This window comes from Mastigoproctus giganteus, chromosome 8 (genome assembly GCF_048544385.1).
Source record: "Mastigoproctus giganteus isolate SK-2022 chromosome 8, ASM4854438v1, whole genome shotgun sequence".
Classification (NCBI taxonomy): domain Eukaryota; kingdom Metazoa; phylum Arthropoda; class Arachnida; order Uropygi; family Thelyphonidae; genus Mastigoproctus; species Mastigoproctus giganteus.
Window position 1 is genome coordinate 151358394 of NC_143582.1, and position 20150 is coordinate 151378543.

Sequence of the window (20150 nt, forward strand, 5' to 3'; positions counted from 1 at the left end):
AAGCAACCCCAGAGCAACGTATCAACTCTGTGGTACTACACTGACAGTGGTAGAGAATGAAAGGGACTTGGGGGTGGTTGTGCAGGCAGATATGAAGTTCTCTGAGCAGTGCAGACGGGCTGCAAGAGTAGCTCATGGAGTATTGTCAATGATATACAGGAATTTTTCCAGCAGGGATAAGGAGGTGATTATTCCATTGTATAAGGCAATGGTCAGGCCACACCTAGAGTACTGTATACAGGTCTGGAGGCCTCATTTCAAGAAGGATGTAGAGCTGCTGGAACGAGTACAGAGAAGGGCAACAAGATTAGTGAATGGAACAAAGGGGTGCTCTTACGAAGAAAGGTTTAAGTTTTGCAAATTACAGTGTCTGGAGACTAGGCACCAGCGAGGTGATCTGATAGAGGTGTATAAAGCCTTGAATGGTTTAAGCATGCTCAATGCTGATGGGATTCTTCCTCTAGCTCAGAAAAATCACCTGAGAGGGCATAAATTCAAATTGAGGAAAGACAGATGTAGGATAGACGTGCGGAAATTTGCCTTTAGCCAGCGGGTGGTTGGTTGGTGGAACAGACTGCCATCCCTTGTGGTGGAGGTTGATAGCCTAAATAAGTTTAAGGCTCAGCTGGACAGGTATTTTGAACGAACAGAGGGGTGAAGCGGAAGTGGGTTTTTTTTTTTGGCTGATGCTGCATAAGCTTGCTTTCTTGCATCAAATGCCTCTACTAATGCTAATCTATTTGAATTAGTGTTGATTATAATGTGCCCAATAATCTTTTCATTTTTTTTTTTTAATATGGAAGAACATATCCATGAAAAACCTGTGCTGGTGTATAAAATTTGCTACTCGACTGCCTGTATACAATTTTATAGTAATTTTGCATTCTACCTCTATTTCATTTGTTCTACATTAGACTTGAGGTACTCGAAAAAATTATTTTTGAATGACAAAAGTGCTGTTTCTGAAGATACCATTCTTATGAAATATAGTGTCAGAATAAAGAATTCATTTTTGAGTACACATTTTAAACTATTTCTTGCTTTTTTCCCTCTCAAAATATTAAGTGCTACATGCAATGCCCACTTCAAAAATAAGAACCATATATGTGCACTAAATATTTACCATATAACATCCATTGAAGTTTGACCCCCCCATCCCCAGTAGTACAGTGCTACTGCATCTGGGTATAATTGATATTGATTGCCAAAGCTGAGAAAAAATTCATTTGAACATGAATTTCTATGGGAATTTTTTTCAGTGACAGTTGGTCTCTGGTGAAGGCAGCATGGTTACCTCTGGGTAAAAATGCACACCTCCTGATATTACTTGTCTTTGGCAAATTCTAAACAACTCACCCTGCTAAAAGATTGTATTTCCTGTTTACACCAGGGTAAAAAATTGCATTCTATTCTGTTCTAATACTATAATATTCACCAGCACAGGCTATTTTTTTTCAAATAAATTGTATGTATTATACAGTGCAATAAAAAAAAATAAAAAAATTCTTCAAAAATATATACTTTACACAATATATTTTGTGTAGGAAGAAAAAAAAGTTTAATACAATTGTTTCACCGAAGTCCAAACGTAGAGTGCCTTAATAACCTCTTCCTCAATAGTTCAGATATGCATTTTGAGAAACTCCCAAGTTTCTGCCACTTAAATTTTAAGTGGCAAATATAAATGGATGAAAGCTGCTGTGTCAGCGTTGTTTACAAAGACAGTTTGTTCTAAAAGCATTCACTAAACAGTAAATGTGTTTGATGAATTCTTACTTCAATTGTTTCATGTATGCAACTTAAACTGAGTAATCCATCACTTATTATCGATGAATTGGTAATTTTATTTGAGAAATATCAAGTGCTGCAATTAGACAATTCTTTGATTTAACAAATTTTTTTATGTTGGCTGACACTTTATAGCTCTGAATTGAGATATTCACTCAATATAAGCTGCTTTTGCAAATTACCAAACCAAGAACTAAATTTCCCAATTGTTGATTGTAAGAGTCACTAATTTTCCTAAACATAAATGGAAAATAGACTACCAGATCTGGGAGGTTCAACTTTACTTAGTTTAACATGTATGTTACTTTTCTACCCTGTATCATATTTTCTTTATGGCTTTGCTATTGAATTTACAAAGAAAAATAAACATGATAAAGACAAATGCTTGTTCCAGTGTTTAGATAATTCCTGCTGAACCTGGTAAATTCAGAGGTTAACTGTAAAAGAAAATTTTAAAGGTCTATAACTGGTATGTATGTCTTGAACACAACAGTGCCCAGCTTTGAACTTGTTCTGATACAATGGTGAAATATGGTTTGAAGTGACACCTCATCCAACCTTTTCTGGCCTTTGAAAAAGATGCTTGTTCGACACCACTTTTCATCAAACTGAACAAATTAATTCTTCTCTTTAAAGGAACACATGCACTAGTTTGATCCAGTGTACTCTTTTGGAGTACACTGGATGGGATGGCAATGAACTGGTTATTAACACGCTCTTATATGGTTGAATAGAATGACCATAGTGAGATAATATGCTCCCCATGTAATTTGCATAACATCTGTCCTGGCATTGAATTAGACATTATTATAATTCATCAGGATTCAAAATGCAACATGGTGCACTGCTTAGAATTAGAGATATTTGTTAAAGAATGTATTCTATTTGTAATAAGTTGAAAAGACTAATTTAATATTTGTGTTAGCAAAAAAAATTGTTTGAAATGGTGTGCTAGTTAGCAGTGGTAAAATAAAACTATAAAGTGTATATTGGACAATTTATTTATTGTTTGAATTAGAATTCCATTTACCATTTGGGACATGGTCTCTTTTGGAAAGCACTTTGTGAATGCAATATAATATTTTAATAAAATCTTGCTCATGCATAATTACTTGTTGAAAACACTTTTTTTTATTTGAAAATGTACAAAAATGCAAAAATTTTGGTTTGTGTGTATTAGTTTTCTGTATACATTTTTATTAAAATTTATTTATCCCTAAAAATATTGAGATTAAAACTATTGCTTTGTTAATGCAATAAAATAATTCATCAGGACTCAAACATTTTATTCGAGAATGTACGGTGCATTAAAAATGCTTTTCAAAAAAAAGACAATATTCCAAACACTTAATCACATAATAACCAAAATTTAAAAATTAGTTTCAACAATTTAATTCCATCAAGCAAATTATGATCAATACTCTGTGATTTTACCTTACCATTGTCAACTAACTCTCAGTTTAAAACAAGTTTTCATTAATACACACATTCAGGATTCAAATCACTACACAAACATGATTATAATGAATCTATTTAATTCAATGTCAGGACAGATGTGATGCAAAATAATAGGGAGCACAAATTCACACTATGGTCATTCTACTGTTTTTCTATACAGAAACTTATTACCACCAATTTAAAAAATCCTTACAAGTAATTAAAGCAAGACAGAGTTCAATTTGTTATCATTCAGACTAATCTGCTACAGAAAGAGAACCTGTTGTATTCTGTCAACTTCCATCCAGTCAGGTTACTTTAATTTATCACTAAGATTATTACTTCTCAAAAATCAAATAATATGAGTAATCAAAACTGGACTACCTTTTCTTTATCAGTTATGTTTTTTATTTACCACTTCATATAAACAAAACATCACTAAACCACAGTAAATCACTGGGTTTTTTCACCTTTGATTTGAATATTATGGCATTTCTCTTTTTCCTCAAGTTAAAGTTAGCTACCAGGGAATCTTGCCTTACAATTGTACAGGTGGCATGGCATTAAATAAAAATGTACACTTGAGACACTGACAGTGCTTTTAGTCACAACCAGATTAACCTAAAAATGCAGCTATCCTGACTGCAGTCTAAAAGAAAACAAAAATTAATTTAAATTCACATTTTTATATCAAATATAAAAATGTTAAGCTTTATACTAATGTCATTTAACTTTTAAAATTAGTTTTTTTCAATTCACATTTAGCAGTATATATACAGTTTTACCACACCTTATCAAAAAGCATTATCAACTACTCTCCTTGAGCTATCTTCCTGGCTCCATCATTTAAAGTCTCTTGTACAGCTTTGGCAAAGTTTACATGAGCTTTCACTGTGCTCAAATACTGGCTATAGGAGAGATTAGTGTCTTGAGGAGGAACTGATGTGCCTTCAATCTTTGAAGATATATGAAGAGGAAGGTACTGAATACTGTCTTTCTGCTGAAGAGCACATTCCTGGATTGCTTTCTGAATGTAAAGATGAAAAGTTTTTACCTTCAGTATTATAAAATCTAAGCTAGAACTTTAAAAAATTATTGTAAACAGTTAAATAATCATGTATGTAATTACTCCATACCAAAATATAATATAAAAATTAATTAATTTTACATTAATATTGGATACTTCAAAGCTGAGATCCATCAGAATTATATTTTTTTTTTTTTTTTACCATGTATAATAATGAATTTGACATCTCTCCATTTGGATCATGAAGAAACCCAGAAACCCACTTCAGTGACTGTTTCTTGGTCTATTCTTGCATTATACCTCTTTAGCTGAGCTATACTACCAAGGCGAGATATTTTCCTGTACTTTAATCATATGAATTACCCTAGATGTCGTTGAAAAAAAAAGAAAGAAAACTGCCTAAACAAAAATTGAAATTAACAGAGTCAAAAGAAGGAGAATCAGTAATGGGAATAGCTGAAGATTATGGCATGGGCACCAACTGTCTGTGATATGAAGAACAAATCTAAGTTCACTGACTTTATAAAAACTGATAGTGGTGCTGTGCTGATGGAAGAGTATGAAGAACTGGATTTTTTCCACATTTTGATGATCTAGCCAGAAATAAGATGAACACCCCATCTCTGATTCCATATGTTTATAAGGAGCAAAGTCTTTTTATGAAGCTTTGAAATTAGGAGAATTTAAAGCCCATCTGGTGACTGACCAGATTTAACCCATTTCTGGTCATAAAGAGTTATTTTGAACCTCTTTTTTTATAGCATTAATTCCATCTGACATCACTTTAAATACATTTTGTTCACTCTGCAGTAACTCAATGCTTTCCATGGTGATTTTTTGAAACAATAGTCCTATTGCTAATGTATTTTTCTTCTGAATTTCATAAACTGGTATTAAAAAGTGGCAGTGGCTGATATGATATAACAAGAGCAGTCAACAAGTTTTGCATAGGTATTCATGAATGACATAGTTATGGATGGTTATAAAGTACAACATAGTCCCTCTCCCACCTCTCATTAAGTTTGACATTTTTACTGTCATTAGCCATTTTCCCAATTGTTTAGGAAACTTCAGAGTGAGAATTGTCTACACACTAAGTTCTGGGGGACTGATATCTCTGGACTTCTTGGTGTTGTGTCACCATACTAGATAACAGTTAATTTATATGAACAAAAGAATATTAAAAGTTTTAGATTAAATGTGAATAAAATTATCAGAAGTATTTGGATGCATAATAAACTTTTTATACATTAACAGAAAATGTGCTTATGGCCCAAGCTAACTTCCATACAGTAAAAGGAGGCTCATTCAAAATAATTGGTAAAGGGCTACTTTATCATATCAAACAAAACTAATTATTACTGTGTACTCCAAACTTAGTGCTAGAAGTGCTGAGAGTTAATAAACGCACTTGCAAGCTATGCATGCAAATTAATTAGTTTATATTTTGGAATGACCAGAGAATTAGCCAAAAATTACATTTACTGTAATGTTAATTTCATCTTGCCAAAAGCCACCACAAGTATTGGTAAATGTTGTGTTAATGTTACTAACATAACATTTACATTATGGCAGTCTTAAACTTTGTATGCAGCCTGCCTTTATCTTGAAAATAAATCATCTTCCATGCATTGATACATTTATAAACTATGTAAATCAGTTGCTCCGTACCACTAATAGTAACCTTAGATGCTGCTGTATAATACAACAGCAACTAAAGTTACTATTAGTTGTACGATTTTAGCTGCTGAAATATAGTCGTATTTCTGCAACAATTTTGTCACTGTACAGTCACAGGATATGGTCATGTAAAATCAGTGAACCTTGCTTTAATAGGTTTGTCCTCTTACAGTGCAGATCTCAAAAATTCCTTTAGAAATGAAACAATATTCTCTGTTGACTGTGATGTGGAAATCAATGAATGCAGAGAATTATAACAAATCTGGGTTAGGATTCAAGTCCTGGGCTTATTTGTTATTTAATTTACAGTTTGTTTTTTTTTTAAGTTATATTTTGTAGTTCCATAATATTTTGTAAGTTTAAATAACAATTACTACAAGATCCATTTTGAATGCTTTGTTTTGCAATTCCTCTGTGAGTCATGAGTACTTCACTTTATTTGCCTCTATGATTATAGAGGCAAATAAAACTGAGGAACTCATCAGGGATTCATTTATCTAATAATCTGCCAAGTGATGTGCTCCCAATGTAGGCCGCAGGAGACTGATCTGGTTCAAAAGGATAGTTTTTTTTGGGTGGCCCCTCTATATTAAGGGAACCTGCTAACTTTTCTACAGTAAAGATGGTTATACTAGAACTAGCATACATCTGCTGAGAATGAAAACTGATGTAACAAACAGGCTGTTAGTTCAAGTGATATAAATTATTATGCATATGGGTACTAATAACATTAATTATGCACAAAGTGATGATTTTATTGGTCTTTTTCTTTGTGAGAAAAAGATGAAGTGTGTTGGCTATATGATTAGGATTGTGTGGTATTCTTGTAGGTAAATGAACAATCTGTGCAAGATCATTAGTAATTGCAAAAGCCTCAGCATCTCGAGTTGTAAGTCAGCTGGAGTTGTAAACATTAAAATCACCAAGGAAAATTACCTCACTATTAGGAAAGTTGTACTGGAGAAAGTCAAGTTGCAAAGACAGGAAGTCAAAGAGCTCCAAGTGATTAGTGGAGTTGGGAGAACAGTAGAGACAACAGATGAATTTGACACAATGAGGTAGAGAGATTTGAAGCCAGAGAAGATCGAAAAGAGGAGATTCTAAATTACCAAGTCTCTGACAGAATATCGGAACGGATATATGCACAAGTACCACCTTTGAGGCGAAGGAATCATACAACGAATAATTTGGGCAATGGAGATGAGCAGTTAAATCAACCGATAACTGAGATTCTGTCAGAAAAAGTACATGGGGATTGGCAGACTACAAGTGGAAATGGACGTCGTTGAGATTAAAACTGAGACCACATATATTTGTGAAATGAACTAGGAAGTGTTTGGGAGGTTTGATCTTTTCACAGATAAGCTTACTCTATTAGTTTGACAATTCATGGTGTATTCAATAGTAAGAAAAAGTGGGGGGGGGGACTTGCTGTATGAGGTAATGAAATTTTTTGGATATGGCATACACATGGTAAGAATATACCCAGATCCTTGACATAACATGGACTCGACAATGACTCCCACGTACACGCTACTCCAACTCCTTCCAGTCACCATCTGGCAGAGTAGAGGTAGCAAGATTATACACTAGCTGATCTGGAAGCCCCAAAAAGAGTTACCAATAGATTCAGTCCAGTGTACTAAGTAGCGGCTGGCCTGCAAACACCATTTTAGTGCTGTACCCTCAAAATGTAAGAAAGATTGGATCTCGCAACGATGTTCATCATAACCTCAAAAGTCATCCGTCATACTGCATGATGGAAGCGATGGGGAAGGGTTGATCGGAACTAAACTCTGGAGACTAAACATGGGTTCCATCACTTCAACCCTCTAATAAGCAAAGTGGTGGTATTGCACTGGTTGATGAGTCATCTACCACCTAGTATTGCCTGGTAACACAGAGGGGCGGCATTCCTCCATGTGGTTTGGGCACCATATCTCGACCCCTGCTTACATTGGTTCACACCTGGGTGGTCACCCACAGTGTGCTTGTGCATGGAGGTTATACCCAGGATTACTAACAGTCCCACCATTGTGAAGGTGCAAGAAGAGGATTTGGCTGTCACAGACTGTCCAGACTTCACCAAAATTTGGTTCACTTGACTTCAGTATCACCCAAATATCAGTTCCATCAGCGTTTTAGACTGCAATTTAGCATAGTTGGAATACTTTTCTTAAGACTGTAGGATAGCCTGCTTTAGATGACCTCCGGATCAAGGGGAAGGAAGCCCACCAAAACTTAAAGTGCAAGAGTACTAACAGTAAAGCATGCCCTAGAGAGGGTGAGGAGCATGGTACGTTGTATTGATTATAGCTTTTCTGAATTCCTGACAAGTGTTGTCCTGTAAGCCCAGGCACCAGCCTCATAACAAGTGGTAGGCAGGAAAACTTCCTTGAAGAGCAGGGTGAGAGAAAGACCATGGAAGCACCCAGTCCTTGCACGTGATCCTTTTCACCATGGCAGTGTATTTTCTAATCTTTGTTCAAAGATATTGGAGGTGTGGAGTAAAAGTGAGGTTGCTGTCAAAAATAATTCCAAGATATTTTAAGTCAGTGACCAAGTAAATAAATGGTGGTGCTGTTGCCAATCTTAATACCAGGGGGACATCTAATGTCAAGTTTTCCCTTTAACAAAAGGGCCTTGGTTATGTCTGCTGTATGCTAATTCAATTTTCAAGGTGTCTGGTACCTGTCTGCAACGTAAAGACAAGATTGTCAGCAAACACTAGGCACCACACATGCCCAAGATACATGGCAAGGAATTCATTCAGAACGACTGAACAAAGGAACGGTCCAAGGACTGAATCCTATGGGCAACCTATAGTGACAGGGCAATTAGTCTTGTTGAAGGTTGTGGTGACAGAGATGGACCTGTTATTTGGATAACTCTTAAGGCAGGAGTATTTCTGGGAAGTTTGGTGCCGAAGGCAATAGAAATGGAGGGCAGAAGGCCACACTGATGGCAAGGAAATATTTCTCCTCTGTAGCATTGGCAGCTTGGATCAGATGATGGACTGCATCAGTGGTACTGTACCCAGCCTCAAAGCCAAACTGGCTGGCAGAGCTGAGGTTCTGAGTCTCGTAAGTGGGTTGAGAGGTGAAGGAAACACTAGAGGACTCTTCCAAAGACAGAAAGCAGGGTGATTAGATGATATGATCTAGGCAGGTGGGGTGGTTTCACAGGGTTCTTGAGTATCAGTTTAAGCATTCTTCCAGGCATCTGAAATATGTCTTCTGTAAGGCACCTATTGAGCATAGTGGTTGAGCAGATTTCTGTGTTTCTCCAGGACCTCTAACTTAACTAGATGCACCTCCTGTCCATTTCTGCTAAGATGATGAAAAGCTCTTCTCTGGTAAACAGCTGTTCAGTTAGTGGGTTGCAGTAGTTCTGATTGTGGGTGCATCTAGTTAAGTTAGTTTCTATTTGATGCACTGTAAAAGGCCGCACATCCTCAGGGAAAATGTGGTCCAAGATGTTGTTGACCATGGTATTCCATGAGCAAGTTACTGTGCCTGCAGGAGTGATCACTGATTGAGCAATTTCTCTTCTTGTCAGTTACAACACAGTAGACAAGTCTCCGTGGGTCACTGTTTCCCGTAGTGGAGATAAGGGTGTACCAAGGTTCTTTCTTCTTTAGTCTAATGAAGTTGGTGTATCAGTTTCTCAGGATCATATATACTTCTCTATAGGCATCAATCTCATAGAGGCACTGGTATGCTGGAAGTCTTTCTGAGATGCTGGAACTGCCATTGTTTCTGATTTTTCTTGAATGGCATTGCATAAGGAATACAGGGTATGATGTCAAAATTGGGAGTAGTTAATGACAAACACTAAGTAACACTCCTGAATGACTTGGATAGGCTTCAAGGATGGTCAGAAAAGTGAAAATATGTTTTAATGCTGCAAAATGTGGTCTTTTACATTAAAAAACAGTACAGGAGGAGAAATATTTTCAATCCATGCAGTTTCCTGTAGAGTGTTGATAGTCAGCGAAGGAGAGCTTGTGGTGCTCTCCTTTGCTTGTGGAAAATGAGACCTTCATTATGGCTCATTCAACATGGTCACCCTATTCACATCTGTTTTGCACAGTATCCTATTGCATACAATAAGCAGCTATTAGACGAGGACATTAGGCTGAATACCAGAACTTCGCTTTCTGTAGAATAGAAAATACTGTTTTGCCTCAGACCTGTACTCAGTTGGACTTAGTTACGTTCATTGGTTCCCATTACTGACAAATTAGGACAGCATGCTCTTTTCAGCTCCATCATAATTAACTCTGAGCTGGGTGCAGGGGGGGGGAGGTTCTTTTCAAGCCCAGAGAATTGTGATTTATGTTCTTTGTCTACTCCTTTCAAATACCTTTTAAAAAAAAAAAAAGTTAACTTTTGATTGCTCTATTAAATTCCATAAATTTCCATTAGTTTTTTTCAAATGCTGCTACATCTGTTTCTTTGCATGCAAAGGAAAAAAAAAAACCTGTCCACTCCTGAATTGTTTATTGAGAGGGAAAAAAAAAAAAAAACATATATATATATTATACATTTCTCCTTCGGTGTGTTTTGCGTCTACTGAAAGATGCATTACAAATTATAAAAGCTAATGTCAAATACAAAACACCACACTGTGAACTGGATAAAAAAAGAGTTCATGCTACTTCAATAGAATTGTTTATTTGAAAATTGTATTACTAGTGTGCACCTTTTCTGGATGTGTATTTGAACTTAAAGTCTGTACTGGAAACTGTTATTAACTTCCAATAACTTGTGTGTGAAGTTTTGCACAAAAAAAAAAAAATAGTGCATGCTACTCACAACAAACTGTTTTCTTCAGAAAAGAAAATTATTATACATCCCTTACTTCTTCAGTCTGTTTTGCATCTGCTAATAAAATTAAGGAAATTTATCTGTTGGTACTTGTGTTACAAATATTTTAATGCTGTAGTCACAGCAAAATAAAATAGATTATAATTTCTTTTGTCTGTTTCTTTTGGTGTCCTCTGCTTAGTGCCGTAAAAACAGTGTTAAATGAGAGATTTATCCATAAGAAATAATGTAAATAATATTAAGTGGTTGGTTGAGTAATATTTCTGGTTGATTTTAACCCAATTTCTTTATTTAACAATATTAAATGTAGCAAAAACATTTAAACCTTTAAATATGTTTCAAATACATCAATTATACAATTTCCAGTTTAGTTTTTAATAAGCTTTCAATTGCTTTTCATCTTCTTTGCATTATTAGCACTTGCTAACCCACTTAATCACTCTGATGCCATTAAAAAAAAAAGAGAGAGAGAAGGTGAAACAAATTCGGTAAACAAACATCAATCACACAGCCACAAAACACACAAATAATATATAAACCAGAACTATCTGAAAACCAATAATAAATTCAGAACATTGCTAAGTGGTACTACTGTACAGTACACTGCAGAGTAGCACCACTCAGCAAAGTGTGGTGCTACTCTCCTGCTACAAGTAAATAAGTCATTGATAGTACACGATGGACCTTCCTTGCTGTGTCTAAACTGCTCATAGAACTTCACGTACAACCATATCATTAATCTCCCAAATCCCTTTAGCTGCCACTTTCCTGACCACCCCTGAAGTTTATCTAAGTCATCCTGAAGAAGTGCAGCCTAGTGCTGATCACTAATAAAGTGCTACTTACCAATCTTGACATTATCCCTTCACTGATGTCATTTAAGAAAAGCAAAAACAATTGGTCCCAGTACTGATCCTTGGGGAACCCCCACTTCTTGCATTTAACCCACTCTGAAGAGATACCATTAATCACAACCTTCAGCATCTTCTCCACAATCCATCTAAGGAATTTTCTTGCAATTCCAACGTATTCCTGTTTGTACAGTAACCACTCGAGGTTTTGCCAAAATCTGAAATCCTTTGCTGAAATCCAAATAAACAGTGTCGTAATTATTTCTTACACACAGCTCATCAGCCTACCAAATAGCTAACCAGTTCGGATAAATAAAATTTCTCCCTTTATAAAATCATGTTGCATTTCTTTCAGAATTCCATTTCTGTCTAAACGATCCTCTTCATCACTGCATTTATGATTTTACATTGGCAATACAATGACACATCTTCAACCAAGGGAATTTCTCTTGAGTCTACCAATGCTCTCATAATTAACCTTAATGGTTCAATGCACTCTCTTGGTGCCTCAAAATTACTGAGTGTATACCATCAACTCCAGGAATTTCAAAAGATTATTTTTCTAATAAATAAATAATCTTCTGAAATTTCAATATCAATAATTTCATGCTTTCCAGCTTCACTCAGTTTCCCTCACTGTGAAGGGTCTTTCTTCTGTAAATATCAATGCAAAGTACCACGTCCCCTTTATTTGCTCTCTTAGCCAGTGATTTCTCATAATCCTAACCTTTTCTGGTACTATTACAGATCAACTTCAGTACCTTGCAGCTGTTCTAGACTTCAGTACCTTTTTAGTACTGTTTTTCTCTAACATTCTCATGCTATCTTTCCTGCTTTTATTAAACTCACTAGCTCATTATTCATCCATCTCTTGCTTTATTTTTTAATGGTATATATGTATTCATGTGAATACAGCTTTAAAGATATACCATAATTCTAATGTAATCATGCTCTTTGTGCTATCTCCCAGTTCATAGAGGCATGTAGCACCTTAAGCCATCATAATCGAACCATGATTTCTATTCCTCTTTTTGTGATCCTAATATTTACTTAGATTGTTCCAATAAAATTATTATTTGTTCCTGATTTCTTCACTCTAAACTCTCCAAAAATTCAATGAGGCTTCTCATGATAAGCGTATAGCATATCACAATTGGTTTGTATCCAAATCTCAAACTTCATTTTCTGCCTATACTAAAGCTCACAACAGTTGTAAAAAAGAGCAAACTTGATTTTTTAAAGACTGAATAGAAAACTGGTTCCCCTAAATATACACATACTTATTTGTATGTATACTTACTTGTATACAAATACATGTATATGTACCAAATAGTAGTCAAGGTGTGGTGTCTTCCAAAAGTTATTAGTTGCAACTTCTGCCATCTATACTTTGATCTTTGTTATATCCAGCTAATTCTATTTCATTTTCATTTAAAGATAAAGTAGACTTATCAGCATCTTACTTTTACTCTTAACTCCTCCATTGATGAACTTCATAAATCTCCTCTTCCTACTGCAATAGTCAGATTCAGTTCAATGCTCCACATGGTTTTCTGATAGAAAAATGTTAATATTCTGAACAGTTGTGATGCTAAGAAGGTTCCAGGTCCTGATGGCATTTCTTCATTTTTTTTTCGTTAAACCTGTGGTCTAGAGTTAACTTCTGTTTTGTGTGGACTTGAATTTCTGTGGCAGAAAATTAAAGTTCACACAAAGGGGCTGCTATTGTGTAATACTCTTCTTTTATGCCTTGCTGGAACAGGCATGGATTTTGGTTCTACCCACTGTTGCCCCAAAACAAAGACATCTTGGGAGTAACCAGAAACAAACATTTTCATATATTTTGTATTTCAATTTTTTTTCTAATTTTCCCAATAGAGCTTTTCTATAAATTATTGTGACACACACACACCAGTTGAAAACCACTGCTCTAGCTAGCTGGGCCAAAACTGTATTAACAACCTCCTATAAACAGCAATGATAGACATACAATTAGTCCCGTCACGGCATGGTGGTGCCAAGGGTTTTCCTTACCATGAAACAATCAGGAGACCAGTAACACTCCACTCAGCATCCACCTACATGCAAAATGACAAAACAAAAAATAAAGTCTGAAAAGGTACCACCAACTACCAGAAACATGGACACAGATGATCCATCAGATATAAAATGTAAATCATACTAAGGAATCAAGTATGCCCCATCTTCCCTAGAAAGAATAAATTGAAACAAGATTTATAAAAGTCCACCACTCACAAAAGGCAGTCAGATCAATTTTCAACATTCAAGACCTAAGCCTAAGTAATATATAAACTTGTACAGCAGAACTGTAGAGGCCTTTGTGGCAACCTCGATGAACTGAAATATTTACTTGTTCAAATGAATCCAGTGGGTATTTGCCTAAACTTGGTCATCTTAAGTCTCTTAAGTTTTCAAAATATACAATGTACATACAAGATAGAGAAACAGAACCCTTGTGGAGGAGTGGCAAAACTGGTTAAGATCTACTATACCCTCCAGACACAACACATTACAAACCTATTTAGAAATTATTGATATTTTATTCAGATAGAAATGGCACTGACCCTGATGTCCATTTTTGTGCCACTGTATCCTTTCTCCAGGACAGGACTTAGCAATTTTATTGCACAACTATCACCTCCTGTGCACTTGCTAGGTGATTTCAATGCACATCACCCACTGTGAAGATTCCTTACCATGAACACAACAGGCCATTTAATTGAGACATTTCCTGATGAACACTATTTGACTATATCACATACTGGCTCCCCAGCATACATCCATTTACCTATTTCCACCTCTGCAATAGACTTGGCCATCTGCTCATCAAATATATATCCAAGTATGGAATAGTCAATGATAAATGCATAGACTATTTCATACCTGACAAACAGATCTCGTTTCAACTACAGATCTCTAATATGATTGCAGATCATGGATCATATTAATAACCATCAATTTTACTACCATCTGGAAAGCATATACACTATTTATAATGAACACATAGGGGGAACACCCCTTTCCAGTCAAAACTAACACTAAATACTATCCAACACAATGCTTTCAGAATTGCTTGGGAGCTTTCAGAACCTATCCTTTACAATGAAGCACACAAACCCCTCTATTACTCCCCATCCCAGTTGGAAATATCTATATAACTCTACTTGGATTCCTTTACCTCTGCAAACCAAATGAAAACCAACCTGTATCAGGTTTCATTTCCAGGCTTATCTGTAAATGAAAAAATTGGACCCCGCTGCAAAACAACTCCACGATGTAACCCCCATAATCTTTCAAAGTGCCCCAAAGAGACTACAAAAATCTTATACAAGTAGCATGCAGAAAACTATGGCAATCTATGGTTAATAATAAACTTCTACAAATTACGCACTGAAAAAGCAAAAATGAGAAGGGGTGTGTGTTATAGGCCTAATGATGTTGATGAATACAGTGAACAGTTGTACAGAGAAATAGAGTAGGCCAGTAAATCAGATTGTCTTATAATGGGGGATTTTAACTTCCCAGATATTAACTGGAACTTATGGGTTGGTCACTTGCACACCAGCAAGAAATTTGTGGATTTATTCGATGACTGTTTTCTACAGCAAATTTAGAGAGGCAACCAGAGAGAGTAATACTTTGATCTGGTTATCAGCAGTGATTATTCGTACATTAAGAATTTGCAGATAAAGGAACCACTAGGTGGTAGTGATCACAGTGCACTGATGTGGGATTTACTTAAAGATATAACTACCATCAGGGGTAAAGGGAAGGGGTTTTGCTTTTGTAAAAGGTGACACTACAGTGGTCTCAGACAATTTTTAAATTCTATACAGTGGAACCAACAGCAAATTCTAAATGGGAAGCATTCAAGGAATTAATCGTGGAAGCTACTAGGCTTTTCATACCGATTAAGAAATACAGTGGAATCTCATTAATGCAAAGTTCAAGGAACCTAAATTTTCACGTTTTGTAATAACGAGGTCCCCCAAAAGTGTCAAAATTTTACCTTTTTTTTTCCCTTCTTTTTTTGATACATACTGTATATCTAAGAATAATAATATGAAAAATAAACTAATAAAATAAAATAATAAAAATAAAATAAAAACAAAAGCCTTGTCTAACAATACAGTAATAGGAATAACATATTTTATTTGTAAGAGAAAAGCAATATTAATGGAAATGAAAATATTGTACAGTATATATTTTGATATATACAATATTTTAGTATCACAGTAAAAAGAATTACAATCTTAATATAAAAGGAGACATACAAACCATTAACTTTTTAATAAATTAATCTAATTTAAAGAGAGAATCCAATGTTGTTTGCACAGTTTTTGTCCTATATGCATTTTTAACTACAGCACAGATGTTATCAAATGCAATAGTTGTTTCTTTATCAATGTTACTGCATGCCAACACATTCTCTATTATGTTCAATGCATCTTGGGCATCCTTTTTAGATGGCAGTGTGTGGGCTTCTTCACTTTCACTGGTAACAAAAACATCATAGTCTTCTTTGGTACCCAACAGCTCTTCTGCTGTTGGCATTGCAGTGGTAGCAACTTCATCAGCCACCTTCACAAACTCTTCAAATTCTCTAACAAAATCCATATGCTCCTTCAAATTCCTCCATTCCTCACTGTTGCTATCACAGTCATCTGCTGGACCATGTTTTTCGATGGTGTTCTCTCCAAAGCGCCAGTCTTTCTGAAGAAGTTGATTATTACAATTGATGTAATACTTTCCCAAGCAATAACAAGATTACGGATAGCATCCAAGACATTCCAATTTGGCTGCAAATTGTTCCTTCCTTCTACGTTGCGGATCAAGTACCTTATCAGGCAGGCTCTATATGCTCTCTTGAGGTTATAAATAATGCCTTGATCCAGTGGTTGCATTAAACTTGTGGTACTGGGGGGGGGTAAAAACAACAGCCGTATATTTGTCAACTTAAGTGTCTCGGCAGAATGTGTGTACAATGGCCTAGAATCATTAAAATGTTCCTTTTTTCTGAAGCCATTCTTCTGTCTGTCCAATTTTGATAACCAAGACTGAAATTTTGACTGTAAGCCAAGCACTTGTATTGGCCTCATAATCACAGGGAAGTTGGTTAACTGCTTTAAGTAGGCATAGTTTTATACTGCCGTCTGAATTTCAGCATAACAGAACAGTGAGTCTTTGTTTATTTAATTTTCCACCATGACAAGACTCTGCTTGAACAGCAAATTATAAAAATAAACTTGTCTTGCCAAGATTAACAATATCCTTTGCCTCATATTTTTCAAGGATGGACCGTACAGAACACATCCTTTAAATCTTTGGAGCCAGCCACTGCTGCATTTGATGTCACTAATCCCATTTTGCTGAGCTCGATAATTTTCTTTTTCTTGCAAAATCAGACCTGATATTGGCAAATTATATGCATGCATTTGTTGATACCATTCAAAGTTTTATTTCAAGCCCCTCGTGTTTTGAACCACAAATTCATTTCCTGTTTTTCATCACTGCTCCAGTTTCATGCACTTAAGTCTTTTTCGGTTTTTTAGTATTGTAGATAAAGTAGGTAAAGGGATGTTGTATTCCTTTGCAATGTCCATTTTGCTTCTTTCCATTCTATCAGACCTTTTTAGAATTTTTAATTTAATTTCCAGGCTTAATTCTGTCCATCTACGTTTTGTTGCCATAACACTGCTAGATAAGATTTAATATAAACAAATATAAAATTAATTTAAAGACAAGTTCCAAAAAAGACATCAGCTCAGATAAAATGGCACAAAAAATAGATTGCTGTATACGACAGCAAGAACTGCAACTGAACTTATTCCTGTGGAGAGTGAGGAAGTGAAGAAACAACTTAAGAAAAACTTTTTATTCATTTGTTAATTTAACAACTCATTCTTCAGAAAGGTGTTTTTCAGAGTGCACTTGACATTGTAGCTTCCTTAAACTGCTTTTATTCACACAAAACTAATTTCTAACAAGTCAGTGCTATCCTTTGGGAAGTAGGAAGCCAGGTGGCTGGGGACAATAATCGGATCGCTCTGCCAAGATTAGTATTAAACATACAAAATGACAATATTTATTTCTCACGGAATGAAAAAGAACTTTGTAATACATAACTGAATTTTGTATTAAACGAATATATTTACACATAGAAAAGCCTATCCTTTCACAGGGGAATGGTATGTGCTTTGTATAAACCGAGTTTGTATTAACAAGAGTTTACTGTACTGTTCAAGGTTTAGGCATAAATGGATGTCAGATGGACTAATGCGACTCATTGCAGAGAAGAAAAATGCATGGGATGCATGGAAATTATCAGATGACACAGAAGCCTATGGTAGATATAAGCTAGTCTGTAATCAAGTCACAAAGGAGGTTAGGCAAGTGAATGCAGATTACAAAAAATCTCTGGCAAAGGATGCTAGGAAAAACACCAAGGATTTCTTTAGTTATATAAAATCTAGAAGGAAGGGGATGAATCAGATTGGTCCACTTGATATCGATGGTTCAACTGTTGATGATCCTGCTCAGATAGCTGACAATCTGAATGAGTATTTTGCATCTACATTCATACATGAGGAGTTATTAAGGGAGGAGAATGCCAGAAGTTTATCAAACTGTAACAGGGTACGTAATGATTTTGTAATAACAGAGCAAAGTAGAGGAGAAATTATTGAAGATAAACATAAGAAAGGCACCTGGGGTGGATTGGATCTACCCAGTTATATTAAAGGAGGCAGCAAAGGAAGTAAGCAAACCCTTAGCCATAATTATGAGAGCATCCTTGGACTCAAGGGAAGTCCCCACAGACTGGAGATGTGCAAATGTATCCCCCAATTCACAAAGGGGAATCTAAGAGTGACATGAGTAATCACAGACCAGTTAGTTTAACTTCTGTTCCGGGGAAAATAATGGAGTCACTGGTAAAAGAAGTATTGCAGGATCATCTAGACAAGACTGAAGTAATAATTCAGACACGGCATGGGTTTGTTAAGGGAAAGTCTTGTCTGACAAATTTGATTGGATACCATGATGTGGCTACAAAGGAACCGGATGCAAAAAATAATTTTGGTATCATATACTTGGATTTCAGGAAAGCTTTCGACACTGTTGCACATGGAAGACTGCTGTACAAATTGGAGCAGTATGGTATTAAGGGCAAGTCGCTACAATGGATAAAAGGGTGGTTGAGTGGGAGAAGACAGTATTAATCAATAGATGCTGCTTATCGTGGACTAATGTTATCAGTGGACTTCCCCAGGGTTCGGTGTTGGGCCCACTGTTTTGTATATTTATGATTGATATTGATGAAGGTATCAGGCTTGATGTCAAAGTTTGCCAATGATACAAAGGTTGGCAGGGTTGTTAATGACAGTAATGACAGTGTGCTACTGCAACAGGATCTAGAAAACTTGGGCAGTTGGGTGAGAAGTGGCAACTGAAGTTTAACATTGACAAATGCAAAGTACTGCATATGGGTATAAGTAATCCCAGAGAAACATACCAGCTCTATGGTAGTATAATTAGGGTGGTAGAAAATGAAAGACTTGGGAGTAATTGTACAGTCAAATATGAAATTTTCAGAGCAGTGCAGCCAGAGCAGGTCATGGAGTATTGTCAATGATATACAGGAATTTTGCCAGTAGGGAAAAGGAGGTGATTATCCCTTTGTATGAGACAATGGTCAGGCCATGCCTTGAGTACCACAGACAGGTGTGGAGGCCACATTTTAGGAAGGATGTAGAATTGCTTGAGTGAGTACAGAAAAGAGCAATAAGATTGGTGAAGGGAACGAAAGTATGGTCTTACCAAGAAAGTTTAAGTTCTGCAAATTGCAGCGTTTGGAAACCAGGCACCTGCGAGGTGATCGGATTGAGGTGTATAAGGTCGTGAATGGGTTGAGCAGGTGCAATTCTGATGGAATTCTTCCTCTTGCTCAGGTTACGAACTTGAGGGAGCATAAATTCAAATTGAGGAAAGACAGTTATAGAACGGATGTGCGGAAATCTGCCTTTAACCAGTGGATAGTTGATTTCTGGAACAAACTTCCATCTGTCAATGTGGATGTTTATAACTTAAACAAATTCAATGAGGAAATGGACAAATGTTTAGAGGGAATGGGTTTTCTTTTTTTTGGCTGATGCTACATAAGCTTGATTTTTTGCATCACATACCTCTACTACTACTAACTACTAAAAATGAACCACAAATGTGGGAATCATGCTGCAGGTGCAACAGATGGAACGACAATACTAGTGAAGGACCCCACCCATCTGTTCTTAGATGATGAAAAAGTCACTTATAATGCTTTCCCTTAAGGTCTAAAGATCAGTAGTGCCCCTAGGCAAAAAATGTCCATATGAGAAAAGACTGAACATGTGGACTATAGGGCTTGGTAACTAAGTGCCTTAGAGGAGATGATAAAATGAGAAAACCCTCCTCAATACTCCTACTGTCAGACACAGCTTCCAATCAAACATGTTATTGTTAATCCAGTATCCGTGAAAA

The 20150-nt window shown here is 35.9% G+C and overlaps 1 protein-coding gene across 2 annotated transcripts in view; it reads right to left on the reverse strand.

The window, feature by feature from the left end:
- Positions 1–3610: 3610 nt before the first annotated feature.
- Positions 3611–20150, reverse strand: part of ix (mediator complex subunit intersex) — a 37433-nt gene continuing 20893 nt past the window's right edge. Inside the window, exons 4-5 of one of the 2 annotated variants that reach the window (XM_090379825.1) lie at positions 4016–4252; positions 3611–3874 (exon numbers count right to left, since the gene is read on the reverse strand). In XM_090379825.1, coding sequence (XP_090235951.1) covers positions 4037–4252 — 216 coding nt within the window. In that variant the 3' untranslated portion in view covers positions 3611–3874; positions 4016–4036. Of the gene's footprint in view, positions 4253–20150 lie in introns of both variants that reach the window. The other variant, XM_090379824.1, reaches the window with a different exon arrangement.